Raw genomic sequence first — 16,284 nt, 5'->3', positions numbered from 1 at the left:
GGAGATTCGGGAAATTAGGGTTTCAGACATAAATTCGTTTTCTGTTATAAAAACAATAGTGTTACCTATTTGTATGAATATGGTTCAGTGACAAAAGTCTCCATTATGCACTTTTAGGTTGTGAGTTCAAACCTACGTGAAGACAATTTTTTTTTTTTAAAGTTGCAGAATTTTAAAACGGTGTCGTATCGATTTAACTCCAACAGTAATAGTGGAGTACTTAATGGCGTTTAAAGTTTCTGTTAATTCTATAAACGGCGTGCTGATTTGGCAAGTCAACAAAAAATTTGTTATTATTTTTGAAAGTCAACAAAAGTTAAGTATTTATTTGGCTATATTCACAATTAGTGTTTTATTTAACAAATTCTAGAAAGTTTGAGATTTTTTTTGCCGAATTCTCATTTTATACCCATTTTCAAACTAATTTCCCCAAATATACTCATTTTTTCCAAACAATGAGGGACATACTCATTTCTCTAAAACTTGCGCCTATCTTCAAAATTCGTCTGTCTTGCACACAAATCTGTCCCAGACCCGAGAATGTTTTGGGTTTTTTCCATGAGCAATCGATGTGACATTACACTTGCTAGCTGAGGCAGTTTGTTAGAAGGTGGGTCAATTGACCCATGTGAAATCCAAAAAATTATATATATTTATACTTTTTGAAAAAAAAATAGATGAAATGTTAAAAAAAATTAGCTTAATGACCATTGTAAGAATACAATTGTAAATTAAAAATGACTCGGTAAATTTTTTGGCTAGCTCCGCCATTGATTATACTAATGGATCAACCCACATCGATTTGTCCCCTCCCGCCTTGATTTGTCCTCTCCCGTCAAAGGTGATGGAATGGAATCCAAAACTTACACTCATGTAAGAGCATGATGATATATGGTGCTTCCCTAATTAAACATTTATACAATTTTGTGTTATAGCTTTCCACATAAACCAATGATCTAGGGAAAAGTCTCCATTCCATTTGCAAAAACATTAAGTTCTTGTTGTCCCCAAAATAAATAATATAGATTTGTCAAACCGATGATGTTGGTAAATGAGATGATACTGATGGATCGGTGGCCATGCCTACACTTATAGAGGAAGTGGTATTCAAAGGGCGTAGATGATTAATATTTTCCTCTTTAACCTCACATCTGGGACAAGTTACGCTTTTTTCCTACTCAAAATAGTGATTCTAAACAAAGAAGTCCTCATAGCAAAGAGAGGAAGGCTTCCAAATACGTAATCATCAACGACATAAGTATAGACTGATTTAAACATCTAAAGACTGAGAAAATTGTAGATTACATACCTGGGAGTAGTGGGAATAATGAAAAGCCAAAAGATGATTGAGTAGCGAGATCGGTAGACGGAGTTCCTTTAATAAAAACTGGTTTGGGATCTTCATTGACTCTTGCTTGCTCAGATCATTAGAGATTGAGAAATCTTGACCACCTGAATCTAGACTGAGGAAAGTTTTGAGATTCGGCAGGAGAATTGAGACATCGTTGGAACCCTAAAGGTTTTTTCGCCAGAGGGAACCCTAAAAATTCGGAAGCTCTGTTTCCTACCCCTCTTTCTTGGAGAACAAGTTCTTTTATTGCATCTTTCATTTGTCGTCGTGCATCTTTCATATATATCCGTATTTTCCATAATTTTTTGTTGTTATTTTTTTATTTGTTATGGTTTAGGATATATATTGATAGAGAAACGAAGAGGATTTGATATGCTTAAACAAAAGAAAAGATTTGCTAAGCTATTTTTTAGGGAGATTTGTTGGATTTTACCCCAAAAACAATTATATATATATATATATATATATATATATGAATACGTACAAATCTTTTTCAATTATCGCCATTTTCTCTTTTCATTTAGATATTTTACACACATTATATAACACATGTTATTGTAACGATGCATAAAATATTAAAATACTTTTTTTTTGGAAAGTAAAAACAAATTACAGTTTATTCTTTTTAATAAAATGATTGATCTTAAAAGAAAAAAAAAAAATAGAACCAGAGAGAACTGCAATCGGAGCCAACAAGAACCTTATCCATCTAGAAGCCTCAAAAGAACGACATCGCCTTCCAAACGGAGAAACTCTTATCAACATAAAAGTCGGAGGAAAAAACACAAACATAACAAGAAAAAAGTTATCCCTGAGGTAAAGAGCAATGGCAGCTGTGAACTGCCATTTCTTCAAGCTATCACAACATCTCAAACCCTCAAGACCTTCCTTTTCCTGCTCCGCGTCTCAACCTTCACAAAACAACATAAAGGTAGCTATGACATCATCATCATCATCATCATCATCATCATCATTAGTTATCACTTATCACCATCATTATCATCAGGAGTTTCCATACAATGCAGCTTGAGATGAAAATGCTTATAATTTCCCTATCAGGTAATCATAAATGGAGCTGCAAAGGAGATAGGAAGAGCGGCCGTGGTTGCTGTGACTAAAGCCAGGGGAATGGAGTTAGCTGGTGCTGTCGATAACCATTTTCTTGGCGAAGATATTGGCTTGGTGACTTAACTTAAAACCCCATCTCCATAATTTATTCCACCTGGTTGGTTTTTCATATTGACTTTTGACTCCCTAACTCTTAATGTTCTTTTAGCTGTGTGACATGGAGGAGCCTTTAGAGATACCAGTAGTGAGTGATCTGACAATGGTCTTAGGCTCGATATCTCAGGTATCCATTATCTTCTCAAACCTCCGTCTCTCTGTTTCCACTAGAGTAAGTTCTACAGAGTACAGAACAACCTTAAACCAAAAACTTTGGGTAGGGGAAAGAAATCGGAGTTGTGATCGACTTTACAGACCCATCAACAGTATATGAAAATGTAAAACAGGTAACATATTATTGTTTTATCTTTTTATCAAGCTCTTATATCCACTAATATGGAAAGTTCAAAGAAAACTAAAAACAGTGGTAATGATTTCTGAATTCAATCAAGGCAACAGCGTTTGGGATGAAGAGTGTGGTGTATGTACCTCGAATTAAGCCAGAGACTGTATCAGCGTTATCTGCATTATGTGACAAGGCCACCATGGTGAGCACAGGGTGAGATACTCGCAGCAAATTCATTATGTTTCCTTTCTTTGTGAGGTCGCTAGTCCCGAAGCAACAGTTAATCTAATTCCCTCTCTGCTTGCGTAAGGGATGCCTTGTAGCACCAACTCTATCCATAGGGTCTATTCTTCTCCAACAGGCTGCGATCATGGCCTCCTTCCACTATAACAACGTAGAAATCGTGGAGTCAAGGCCTAATGCAGCGGTATGACGAGAAAATAGAATGAGATGGTCATCTATGACAGAAACTCATGCACCTTTTGACAATAAACCACAAGAAGTGACTCAAAGGATACCTATGAAAATGCAGGATTTTCCTTCACCAGAAGCTACCCAAATTGCAAACAACATATCAAATCTTGGTCAGATCTACAACAGAGAGGATATATCAACTGATGTTCAGGTAAAGCATGAATACGCTTGCGGGAAAAAAGCCAGAATGGCTAATATATACGGACCTCTTAGAATCCAGTACATATTACATAAACAGAGCTGAGTTTTTCTCATATATCTAGGCAAGAGGTCAAGTAATTGGAGAAGACGGTGTTCGTGTTCACAGTATGGTTCTACCAGGACTACCATCTAGTACACAAGTCTACTTCTCAAGCCCAGGAGAAGTAATTATACATATTGCCGTTTAGTTCAAATTCAAACTGAAAATTTCCATCTCCATTTTAATGTTATGGACAGCTCATAACAATGACACAAACTTCTGGATGCAGGTTTACACTGTTAAACATGATATAATTGATGTAAGGTCTCTAATGCCTGGCCTACTCCTCGGTATTAGAAAGGTGGTACGCCTCAAGGTAACAAGGAAGCAGGCGAGAATACTCTTTTGACGTCTTACTTACTGTATCTGATGCCGATTTTCTCGTTTGGTTTTACAGAATCTGGTTTATGGCCTCGAGAAATTCCTCTAGAGACTGAAATGCTTCGCCAATCATCAATTGAGAAATATGGATCAAAGATTGCATTATCATGAACAGCTCATGTCATCCTGCAAGTCATATAAAGGAAACACAATAAACACAAAGTTCAGAAATATGTTGATGTTTCCTTTCATGATGATACGAATATTGATTTATAAAGTGAGGACACTAACAGATTCAACTGAGAAAGCATTATCCTAAGGCCTATCAAATAAGATGTTCAATGCTTTTGGTTATGGATATATCAATATATTTTCAAGTTTCGGTTCAAACTTTAAACGTAAGTTGTATATCGCCAGTGCCATGTAGTCTACCCGCAAGGATGTGGTCTTATAGATAAATTAGCAAAAGGAACTAAAAAATTGGCTGTGGTCTAATTAAAATCACATGAAAATGTGCAAAGTCCTCTCATATTCAGATGGAACAGCTACGAAGCATAAATACAACGATGGAGACTTTGTCCGGCTTGTTAGTACACATATTCAGCTTAACATAAACGCACACAAAGAGAAAAATGGAGAAGCAACAAATCCTTATTCCATTTAGATCCATGAGAACAATCTAACCTCTAAATTTCTCCGCAATGGCTCCAATCCAGGCTCTATCTTTGTCGCTATATGCATATCCAGCGGTAGAAGCCACCATCAAAAACCCATCCACTTTCTGCGATTCATTTGTGTTTTCTACGAGAGGTTGCACAAAAAGAGAACGTGTCCCATCGGGAAGAATATCCCAAGACAGTGAAGAACCTAAAAAATCAAACCAAAATTTAACATATTTTTTCCACAAACCAAAAGAGTAAAACTTAACTTTCTTGCATTTAGGTACAAAATATAGATCGACACTGCTGAGCAAATTCAAACTTGCACGATTGAAGAAAACAAAATACCTGCATACTGAGGGAAATAAAGGGTTTCTTTCACATCAGCCAAGCCGATTTCATCTACCTTTCTCTTGAACCAATCATTTAGTTGATCCTTCGACATCTGACCAGGACAATTCCAGTACCCACGAACACAAAGCTCACCTTGAACAGATATCAACTGAAGAAGAGAGTAAAAGCAAACTTTTTTTCAGTAGAACAGAAAAGTTCTTACACAATGAAGCACGAGACTTGTCCAAGACAGAACACTATACCACAGCTACGGTACTTGTGTTCCTCAACAAAACATATGTTGCCCATGCTAACTCCTCCTTCAAAGACTCTCCAATATTTGGTGATATCACAAAAACCTGCTCTCCATCCTCAGGGAGAGTTCTCTGCTCTACTTCAGAGCCCTTAAAAACAGCATTATCTTTAAGTGAAAAACAAACAAATCTTCTCTCACTCGAAATAGTAGGCAATGTAAATATGATTACCTTGAGGAGTTTTCCAATGTAAGGTAAGGCTATGGAAAATGCAGCAAGTGATAAACCCAAAGCCTCTGATCTCTGTCACAAAGATGATAAAACCAAATAAATTCATCGCTTACAATAGCAAAACAATGTTAAGCAATTGGTACAATTTTTTTACCAGCTGAGATTCGCTGGTTGGACCTGAAGCTGATAAATGGTTGAGAAGAAGAAGAGATCCAAACCCGTACCCGATCCATCTCGGTAGATAAGATTCGTCAAGCCCAGGAATCCCTACAAAAACGCAGACACAAACCCGATTCAAAATCAATCTCAAAGATAACAGCTTTAAAAAAAAAACAATCCCAAAAGGAACAGTTTTTTTTTACCGAAAGTGAAGCGAAGAACGGAAAGGTTGAGCTGTTGCTGATCAGATGTCTTTGATCGTGAAGAATCGTTTTCTGCACGAGCGACGATTCGTAAAGACCTCGCGGCGATTTGGGCGCGAGGTCGAAGCGCGAAGCTTGGATGTAAAGGGGAACTACAAATTCGAATACTCATTTCTCTCTCTTTCTCTTAGATGACTTTAGAGAGTAGAGACCATAGCCTCTGTTATCGCCATTGATGAGACTTCGAAGAACCTCTGCGTAGTATGATAGGCCCATTAAGGGCAGGCCCAATTATTAAATTCTAATCCGCTAATCTCCAATTACGTGGGGGAATTACTCAAGTTTGTTGTTCGCATCCACCAAAGCTAAAGTGAACAATGCTAATTAGTAATTACTACGTTAATGTGTTTTGTATTTGTTGTTCTTATTTATTTGGTTTTAGTAATTTTCAAAACAGTGATGATTTCAGTTTGTTCACGACTACTCAACATGATTAACAACTCAAACAAGTCCCACACGTGCACATAGATAAGAGTATAAGACTAGAAACAAGCTTAAAATGACCTATAAAGATATATCAAAATTGGTGAACACAAATACACAATGTCTTGTACAGTAGAGATTGTATGGGTTACAAGAAGCAAAACATCAATCTATATATATAATATATATATTTGTGGACAATAAAGGAACGATGGTAAAGATCATAAGTTCGGATACCATAAGGAGTGAAAGTAAGATTGTTTGGAGACTAATAAAAGTAGAAGAAGTAGCATAAGCAAGACTCCCCATGGAAAGTGGCCTTCTCCGAAAAGGGACGACGCAGACTTGTTTGCTCTAACGTAGTAAGAGGATCTGAAGAGAGCTCGATGGACAAACTGTAGAGCAACCAGCAGGAAGACAAAGAGAATTGGGAGTAACATTAAGAAGAGCTTGAGATTCATGGCGGTTTTCTCAACCTCGTACCTGTAACGTGGGTACGAGGAGAGGAAGAGGAGCATAGATATGATGGCAAAGAGAGTTAGTAGTTTAAGAGGAGGTGTTGATGATGTCAACATTGTTTCCTCTAACCAACGACCTTTTCTTTCTTTAGCAGACCAACCTATCTCTCTCTTCCTCTCTTTCAATGCCTACTTTGTATTGGAACTTTAGACACGCATGAATAAGCATCGATCCATACATAAATAGAGAGAAAGCGAGATTTTTTTTGATACAAAATATATATATAGAGGGTGTAAGAATTTGTATTAAATGTTTTGAGAAAGTAGTGAATAATATGAATACGAGTAGAAGCGAGAACAACCACATAAGTTCTCTGGGAAAGAGTCATTCTCGAACACTCTTTATACCAATCTTTTTCTTTATTCGAGATTCCAAAGGTTTTTGTTACTTCTTCTCTTTTCGTCCTTTCGGAATTTTTATTATAATCAAGAAAATGATTTCGTACTAGGTATGGTTAATTTCAGCTAGTTGTTGTGATTACATTTTGGATATAAAATGAAGAAATTTAAGAAAAAAAAAACTGTATCCGATCATAAATAGTTGAATACAATTCTTCACACATTATATTTGTGATATGAAGAATATTGAAAGGAATACATTCCTTTTGAAAAAACAACCGAATAGTTTTCACCTTTCCAACCTGCTTTTGAAAAGATAATCAAATGGGTACCTAGTATCATGTTCTACTATAAGAATAATGCGCTTGATTACAAAAGATAAAATAAGGCATCTAATCCTTAAGGCAATAACAAAAAAATATAAATAAAACCGAAGTGGAGGATTTTGTTGATGTATCAAAAGCAGAATTCAAAAGACATCAATGGGAGAAATAAGCCATATATTGTGTATGTTATTGTTAGGGATAGGGCTGGAATTATTATCCGGTATCCGCTATCCGATCCGGTATCCGGTCCTATCCGATCCGTAAAAACCGGATATTCGTGTAGTTCGGATCCGGATCCGGATAGTGAAATTAAGTATTCGGTTATTTCGGATACGGATCCGGATAATAGAAAATTTTAAAATCGGATATCCGTTATCCGTTATCCGTTTATTAAGATTTTGAAAATTTTGAAATCTTTTGATATGCATTTAATTTTTTGTTTTAATTATGTTTGAAAATTGTTTTTGTTTTAATAATTTTCTATTTCAGATTGTGAGAGAAGACCATGAAAATAGATAACACAAAGATATGAAGATAAATTAACTTCTCTATTACTATTTTCTCTTTTGCTATGTAAACTTTTAAACTTTGTGTTATTTGAATGCTACTTGAATGCTTTAAAATTTTTGGTATTTGTAATTTTTGCTATAATGATACATTTTAATTATATATGTTATCTCATTATAATTTTAAAAATTGAAGTTTTTTTTTTAAATCAACGAAACCGAATATCCGGTCGGATATCCGTAAATCTTCGGTTCAAACCGGATATTCGGTCTCCGGATATCCGGAGTTTTTGGATCCGGATCTGGATAATAAAATTGATTATCCGTCAAATCCGGAGCCGGATCCGGATACTTTGAAAAGTCCGGATATCCGGCTCCGTTCCAGCCCTAGTTAGGGATGATATTCCGGATACTATTATATTAAATATATTAGGTGAATACCTGCACGTAACGTGCGGATTTTTCTTTTCAAAATTTTCGATTTTTTTGTTATATTTTTATAAAAATTAATATAATTATCACTTATTATTTACTTATTTGTTAATATTTTATTCTAAAATTTTTTAAAATATTAATTTAAAATATATATTGAATATTATTTAATAATCTAAAATTATATTAAAATTAATACATATCATTCAATATTTTTAATTAGTTATATCATAAATTTTTGTTTGACATTTACACAAATATTAATTAATAGTCAATTAATAAAAAAAATTAACATTAATATAATCATCATTTTATTTGTTACTTGTTAGTATTTTATTATAAATAATCTTAAAAATTAATTTTAACATCTTGAATATTATTAAATAATCAACAATAATATAAAAATTATATATATATATATATATCTATCAATATTTTTAATTAGTTATAACATAAATTTTTGTTTAACATTAATATAAATGTTAGTTAATACAATCTTTTCATATTCTTTAAGTGCTTATATAAATGTTAGTTGATACAAATTTTTCATATTCTTTAAATGCTTTAAAATTTAATATTAAAATTTATTATTTAAAATTTAGTTGATAGGTGTCAATTTCTTCAATGCTGATGTGTCAAACATATGGAGAAAGTTGATTGTCTTTTATATATAAGATAAGACCGCAACATTTGGAAAAAGCCTCGATGGAACTTGGAACTATGTCTGAGCAAGTCGACGACATAACAGTAAATAGTCGACGACACAATAGATTTTGCATTTTCTTAAGATAATAGATGAAGTAAGCTTTAAATGCTTCCATAGAGGTGAGTAATTTTATGTGTAATCGCATTGTGTAATCGCATGATTACGACGCAATTGCATTTCAGCGACTTTGCGTCAGTCATAAAGAAACGACTAGTTGCAACAAACAAACGTGGTATTTAAGAAAATGATAGTACATTTTCATTTACCAGCGATTAGTGTGATTTTTTAAGCTATTTTGGATGGTTTTATTATTTTTTATTTAATTGTTACGATATGTGATTTTTCTCTGTAACATGTTCTTTTTTCCTACATAAATTTTGAAATTGAATATATTTTTATGGTTTTACTCATATCATGGAACGCTCATATATAGTTAAACAAATGAATTTGTTATTTGCTGAATTTTTTTATTAAAAAATGTGCATATGCTATTTGTTGAGATCTTATAAATGGGCTAATGACCAACTTTTTTTTTGCTATCAAGGCCGGCTCCTAATAATCATTCATTCAAGATTTTTTTTTTTAAATGATTTTTAAATTTATTCTCATAATAATCTGTTTAGTACAATTTTTGCATCAGTTTTTTTTTATAATATCGAATGTAAAAACAGAAAAAAAAAGAAAGCCTTATTTTTTTAGAAATAACTGAATAACTATTAGAACTATTGAGCAGTGAATCATCTTCTTAAACCATCTTCATAGGCATGATCCCCCAATGGAATTGAAGCGACAGCGTATATTCTTATCTCTGAGCTTGATCATGCGTTGAGGAAGAGTTAGATTTTCACCATGTTGAAGCGTTCTCTCCAAATGTGATATAACAATGATTGAAACATATATCTGGCGATAAATGTTATAAGTCTATCAAAAAGCAAATAATGAATGAGATAAATAAGTTGATCTCAGATTGCGGAGAAATGATTAATGAGCAAATTTTGCATGAGAGTTTTCTAAACCTCCAAAAAGTAGCTACAATCGAAGAACAAATGATTGCAAGATTTATTGAGGTGATTACACAGAACACAATTGCTCTGTTGTACCCATGCTCCAACTATCCGTAGTTAATAAACGATTTAAGGTGGCTAGCAAAGCAATGGTTAAACCAGATTTCCTTATGCCAATTTGTTATGGAGTGGCTGCTCTGATCTAACTTCACATTCCATCAAGAATTTTGAAACAACATTATGTCATCTTTGAACTATAGTGCCGAACTAATTAATTTAGATGTTTTATTCAAATTTTTTATATATATATATATATTTAAAAAAGATCATAAGAAAATAAGAAAATTAAATTAAAAATTCATAAAACCATCTAACTTCATAGATAGTTAATTAAAAATAAAAAACTAACAAAACAAATATTTTATTGTTAAAATATTTTTTGTATTTTTTTTGTAAAATTATTCATTAAACTTTCATAGTCAAGTTTTTCAACCACAACTATCTCAATCAATAACAAAGCTAATTCATTTATTCGCTTTTGTGACATAGTAGATTGGAAATAATTTTTTTTATCATCTTCAATTTCGAGGCAATAAACATGGTGTTGAAATTTTTTTTCTTTCTAAAATATAATTTCTTTAATAAAATAACTATGACTTTAAAATATGCCTTTAACCAGTATTTTTAGAGAAAAATTCATAAACATTACATAAAGAAATTATAAATATCATTATCTTATAAATAAAGCCTACAAATTTTGTTTATTTATATATAGCCCTAATTAAAAAAATTAACAAATTGTGCCCCAAAAAATTAAATGTCTTAATTTGTCACCTACTTTGCTTGCTTTGGGTTGATCCTGACTATACTCTATAAGTAAATTTAATGGAAAAGAACATAAACAATAAAGAATAACATGCATTTTCTAAGCGTGGAGCCTTAATCTTCCCTTAGTTCGGGACTAACATTTGCTAATATCTTATTACATATATAGCTTAAAACATCCCTCTTACTGAGAATCAAATTAGGAGTACATGGGCCAAACCTTGCACTTAACCACTAGCTCACTTTATATAATTGAAAGTAAATGCCCACTGTAGGGTTCGAATCCACGACCACAAGGTTAAGAGCCTTACTTTGATTCGTTTTTTTTTGTTATAAACTTGTCCCACATAGGCATGAGATCAACAGTGTTCTGATCCCAATTGGTATAGTTTTGACATCCTAATTCATTTAGATAACATCACAAACACTACAACGCCACTTGTCACGGATCCAAATAGATGGATGTGTACGTGTGTGCATTATGCATATATGTAAACATATTGACGTATATTGAGGAGACATAGAACGTGGGACTCACTGTATTTATTTTGAGCCAAAGACTATGTATGATTGAAATTTAAATAGCTTTAGAAAAAACTATGATATTTTGAATAATATGTTTTTAAAAAAAAATGAAATGTGTTATATTATACAAATATTAAATAATATATGTTAAAAATTATACGAAAGATAGCATAATATATGTTAAAAATATTTATAATATATTTAACGGATCAATATAAACTTTAGAATTATGTTATCCAAAATCCAAAATTTTCTTATCTGAATCTGGATCTTGCCTCTAAATATGTTAATTTATAGAGCAGGTCGAATTTTAGATCCCCATCATGCTAGGCAGGACCGGATCTGAGAATTTGGGAGCTAGAAACAATTTAAGAACAAATATTTTTTTTTGTGATTTTGGGGCTGAAAAATTTGTAAATAACCAAAGAAAAATTTTGGGGGCTGTAAACAGATGTTTCATCAGGCTGTCCCCAGATCCAGCCCTGATGCTAGGTAATGAATTCGACGTGTTAACCAGTCAGTACTACATAAGATGGAACATTTATCTATTTTTCACATTCCTCAAATCAACTCTAATCAAAATAGGTACCATTCAAATCTTGACATTCTCGATAAGGCATAGAACTAAAAGAAATTTGCACAGTTCTAGTTAATATACAGAGACTTCACATACTTACAAAAAAATATCCTACAAAACAAAACCTTTCAAAAAATTAATCGAAATATGAATATTTCCCTCTATACTCAAGTGGACATATGATCACACAATCTAAACATAACCCACCTTTGGTATGTGTACAATCTATCTGGAGCATAGAGAAATTGACGGAAACTGGTGAGTTCTCATTCTCTACGACGAAGTCACCCACGTGATGATAAAGCCATCTCCCTGATTCGTCCAAATGACGTTCTGACGTATCGCATTGGCCATCCGATGTTGACAGTTGAAACCGGATTGGTTTGATGTCCCAACCATGAACTTGGTCTAAATTACATGTTTTCCTCCCACACTTTCTCAAAGGTTTGCCTAATTGTATCTTGAAAAGTAGACTGTATTTTCCGGGTGCAAATTCAAAGCTGATATTTCCGACTGCTTCTAACCACCATATTTGCCGGAGATAAGCTATTGATCCAAATCTGAAAGGAACAAAAGGTTCAATAAACCATAGTAAGAAATTAACAACGAAAAGATGCGTGTGTTGGGACAATATTGATTGATTAGGTACTCTACCATTTAGTTAATCTATAGACTATTGTGTCAATTAATTATGATATCACAAGTGGAGGAAATATTCGATCCCATCTAATAGACTTGTAGATAAGTATTATTAAGGTCATAACTAAATGCAACACTATAGTGTATTAGTTTCTATGATTGGTTTGGTGATTTTCAAATAAAAAGTGATGCATGCTAATGATAGACTTACCATGTGTTAAAGTGCCTCCCTTATTCTGGTTTGTTTAATCCCTTTAATTAACATAAATTTCTAAGTTGGGAATATATATATATATATATTAAAGTGATATAATGGGGGTAATGATTATGTATATATAAAATAATTTTTCATATTTTTGGTTAAAGTATTCAATTTATGTGGATAGAATCTGGATAAAGTTTTCAAATGATGTTCATTAAAAAATGATATGAGAAAAATAGATATGAGAAAAATAGATATGTGGGGAAATAGAAAGAAAGCCATCCAATTATTGATATGATCGAGCAAATTTAGGATAAGAGAAAATGACATTTCCGACGAGGACCCAAGACTTTCCCCCATTCACCAAAACAAAACAGCTCGAACTTATCTAAAGATTCTATATGCATAAACACATCAACTATTTATATATGTATACACACGTCATCATACATTTCGTATACGCGTTTAGTTTGTTATCAGATGTATAAAGATATAAGTTATTTTCATTTGAATCCTAGAGTAATCTATTGTTACTATATATACTGTATAATTATATGTATCAAAAATTCTTACCGGATTATTGCATTAGTAAGCTATAGTGGGTTTACCTTCTTCTTTTTTTTTTTTTTTTTTTTTTAATTCAAAGGCAACTATCTTTAGTTACTAAACACATTTTTCAAAACATTGATATGTAGTCTTATAAACTCTTTTTTTTTTGGGTAAAGATATTTCTATAGAGTCGTTTAAATTAAGAGTGCAAATAAAAACATAGACCTTTTTTTTTAGTTTTCAATTCCAACGTAGAAGAGTGTGTGAATACCAAATGTGTGTAATCTTCAACTTTGACCAAAGTCATTGCATATTTGCATGTTTATATAATTTGTAGCCAATGACGATCATTTGTCATTTTTTTATGTTTATATTATCCAATGATTAGTTTGAAAGAGAAGCAACGAAATGTTTGACAAAAAAAAAAAGAGAAGCAGCGAAATGCTGACACTTCTTTATTTCTTACTAGAGATATAAACAATACGTCTAAAGCACAATTATATACTCAAATAGAAATCTCGATAAAATATTGTTTTTCATTGTGTATGTTTTTTTTAGGGTCAGTCCAAACCAAAACTTTTCTAGATCTGTTTGGATTTAGACTGGTTGGCGAGGGAAAACGGTTTATTCGTATTTTCACTATGATCAATTTTTGATCGTGCTAAAACATATATGAATTCTTGCATTTCATCAGAGAGATTAGAGACACGAATGAACCGTTTTCTCGACCGGCCAGGTAAATAAGATGATTTTTATATTTTATTAATAAAAAAACAAACTGAGAAAAAATGATACTAAAAAAAATAGAGAGAGATAAAAAGGACCTGGATTCGTCGGAAGAAATATGTTCCCAATATCTGCGATCATCAAACCCGGTTATCTTCATTGCCATTGGTGATATCGCCAAACATACTTTCCCACTTCTCGTGTCCAACCATGCTTCCTTTTTTATTTACAATCCAAACATTAACTTTTATCAATATTCTAAACATATATTAGACCAAAAAAAAAATTCTAAATAAATGAATAAATCGCAACAAACTACAGAAAAGTATTTTTGTATTATAATATATGTTTTGTTTCTTCTTTCGTACACACTTGACACATCCACTCGGTCGACGGATTTTATAATTACAGCCTTTTTATTTTATTTGCAAGTCAAATCCAAACATACCGGAATCACTGATCCACAAAATGATTCATATATTTTATTCATATATGCCAAATTTATTTTCTCTAGGATAAAAAGAATTTGCAACGAAAAAAGAAAACTGAGTTAGATAAATATCCATGAAAACTGATTTACAAAATATCTTTCAAAATAGTGGTGCATTTTATTATCTATTCATATCAACTTGGCAAATTGCAAGATGTTCGTCTTTTTCATACATATCTTATTTATAGTAATAAATAAATAAATAAATACGACGTCCAAAAAGATACGAAATGTTACATATAGAATCTTTTTGTTGTCCAACTCTAGTTACATTTTTAATTTTTTTATACCAAAAAGTAAAAGTGTGATAAATAGTGATAGTTTCCCTGATTTTTTTGTTCTGAAAATTTTATTTAGTAAATTTTAGGCATGATGGGAAGAATAACTTTATACTTTAGACATGATTGTCAAACATTATCAATGAATTCGTAGACCTTATTATACTATCTCTACTCTCTAGAAGGTTTTCTAACACTTTCTTTTGGTCATAAAATGAAATAATCGACTAAATTAGATCTCTACATAAAAGGCCCGCCAAATAGATTCTATCTTTGTATACCCTCCCCGAAAAAAATTATTTTTCCTTTTCTATACTACACCCCAAGAAAATATCTAATGGGATCAAATTATTATTTTGTTAAAAAAGGGGACGTAATTGATATATGCTATATCGAAAGATTCTAAATACAAAAAATATAAATATTATTTGACAAAGTAGGAAAAAGAATATAGAACCTTTGTGCCGGCGTCGAAAAGGTTTGGTCGGCAAAGCTTTGCATAGATCTCTTTCTTGCGGATGATAAGTTTTTCTATTTCTCCATCTTCTTGTTGACCTTGTAAAATTCTTCGGATCAGAAACTTGTAGTTACGAGGAAGCTTGTGTTCCCATACGGTGTCGGACCTCGACGCTCTGTGAAATGACCTATTTACCCTCGCGAGTAGGCATATCTCCGGTGGTTCCATGTACATGAACATTGCCGTTATACAGTTCTCTGGCACGTCTTCGAGACTGCATAATTCTCTCGCAAAAGTCTCGGATCCGGCAAGGCAAGATGAAGCTGTCCCCATAGATGAAAGATCGGATGATATATGTATGATTCTTCTTTGATCTTTGTTTTTCTTTGGTCTATAAATATATATTCAAGATTTGAGTTTGATGTGGTGGAGAAGTAGAAAATATAGAGATGAAAGTAATGGGTTTGACATATTTGCGATTCTTCTGTTCTTTGTCTAATGGAAGAAGTTAATGGCTTTCTTGGTTTTAAAATGAGAGAGAGAGAGAGAAAGGGTGGTACGTGGGGCAAAGAAATTAATGTGAACAGAGAAGTATTAGTTTATATTTAATTATTTTGCTAGTAAGAACTTTTGTGATTTGGTGCAGCTAAAAATGTTCCAATCAACTACAGATGTAATTTCGATGATTTATGATGACTTTTCGACTATTTTTATGTTGGACTAGTCGTTTTTCTGACAATATCGTGCACATTTTATTTCTGGGAAACCTAATTAGACTATACCCTGGTTCAAGTATTTAGTATTATATAATTACAAAGTTAGTTTGCACTTTGCATCGACTAATTTCCCTCAAATTATGGTACAAAAATCCTTCTTTTTTAGGATTAATTTTCCTCAAATTTGTTTTGTACTTGGTTTTGTCAAAAGCTATAATTTAATTAAAACGGTTTAGAAATCTAAATGGGA

At 32.5% G+C, this 16,284-nt stretch overlaps 4 protein-coding genes across 5 annotated transcripts; 1 reads left to right on the top strand and 3 right to left on the bottom strand.

Moving 5' to 3' along the window:
• Positions 1-2,062: 2,062 nt before the first annotated feature.
• Positions 2,063-4,249, top strand: LOC18018860 (dihydrodipicolinate reductase-like protein CRR1, chloroplastic). The gene is made up of 10 exons (XM_024156295.1): positions 2,063-2,282; positions 2,411-2,533; positions 2,628-2,702; positions 2,797-2,862; positions 2,968-3,063; positions 3,172-3,288; positions 3,394-3,486; positions 3,599-3,700; positions 3,806-3,892; positions 3,974-4,249. The coding sequence occupies exons 1-10, from the start codon at positions 2,178-2,180 to the stop codon at positions 4,004-4,006; spliced, it is 897 nt and encodes a 298-aa protein (XP_024012063.1). The 5' UTR covers positions 2,063-2,177; the 3' UTR covers positions 4,007-4,249.
• Positions 3,637-5,959, bottom strand: LOC18018858 (protein COFACTOR ASSEMBLY OF COMPLEX C SUBUNIT B CCB2, chloroplastic). 2 transcript variants are annotated; one of them, XM_006401802.2, is made up of 7 exons: positions 5,737-5,959; positions 5,529-5,641; positions 5,375-5,446; positions 5,153-5,293; positions 4,905-5,058; positions 4,582-4,764; positions 3,637-4,083 (listed from the first exon to the last, which is right to left on the bottom strand). In XM_006401802.2, the coding sequence occupies exons 1-7, from the start codon at positions 5,906-5,908 to the stop codon at positions 4,079-4,081; spliced, it is 840 nt and encodes a 279-aa protein (XP_006401865.1). In that variant the 5' UTR covers positions 5,909-5,959; the 3' UTR covers positions 3,637-4,078. The 2 variants fall into 2 exon arrangements, with proteins under 2 accessions (XP_006401865.1, XP_024012064.1); XM_024156296.1 differs by lacking the exon at positions 3,637-4,083 and having other exon boundaries at positions 4,393-4,764.
• A 366-nt stretch (positions 5,960-6,325) lies between these two features.
• On the bottom strand, positions 6,326-7,066 carry LOC18018857. Its single transcript, XM_006401800.2, has 2 exons — positions 7,040-7,066; positions 6,326-6,866 (listed from the first exon to the last, which is right to left on the bottom strand). Exons 1-2 carry the CDS (start codon positions 7,064-7,066, stop codon positions 6,441-6,443), a joined length of 453 nt encoding a protein of 150 aa, XP_006401863.2. The 3' UTR covers positions 6,326-6,440.
• Positions 7,067-12,014: 4,948 nt separating this feature from the next.
• Positions 12,015-15,876, bottom strand: LOC18018856 (F-box protein PP2-A14). Its single transcript, XM_006401799.2, has 3 exons — positions 15,319-15,876; positions 14,192-14,310; positions 12,015-12,537 (listed from the first exon to the last, which is right to left on the bottom strand). Exons 1-3 carry the CDS (start codon positions 15,649-15,651, stop codon positions 12,114-12,116), a joined length of 876 nt encoding a protein of 291 aa, XP_006401862.1. The 5' UTR covers positions 15,652-15,876; the 3' UTR covers positions 12,015-12,113.
• Positions 15,877-16,284: the final 408 nt, after the last annotated feature.

The sequence above is a fragment of the Eutrema salsugineum genome, unplaced genomic scaffold, assembly GCF_000478725.1.
Source record: "Eutrema salsugineum unplaced genomic scaffold, Eutsalg1_0 scaffold_2, whole genome shotgun sequence".
Classification (NCBI taxonomy): Eukaryota; Viridiplantae; Streptophyta; class Magnoliopsida; order Brassicales; family Brassicaceae; genus Eutrema; species Eutrema salsugineum.
This window is presented reverse-complemented; position numbering and strand designations above follow the sequence as displayed.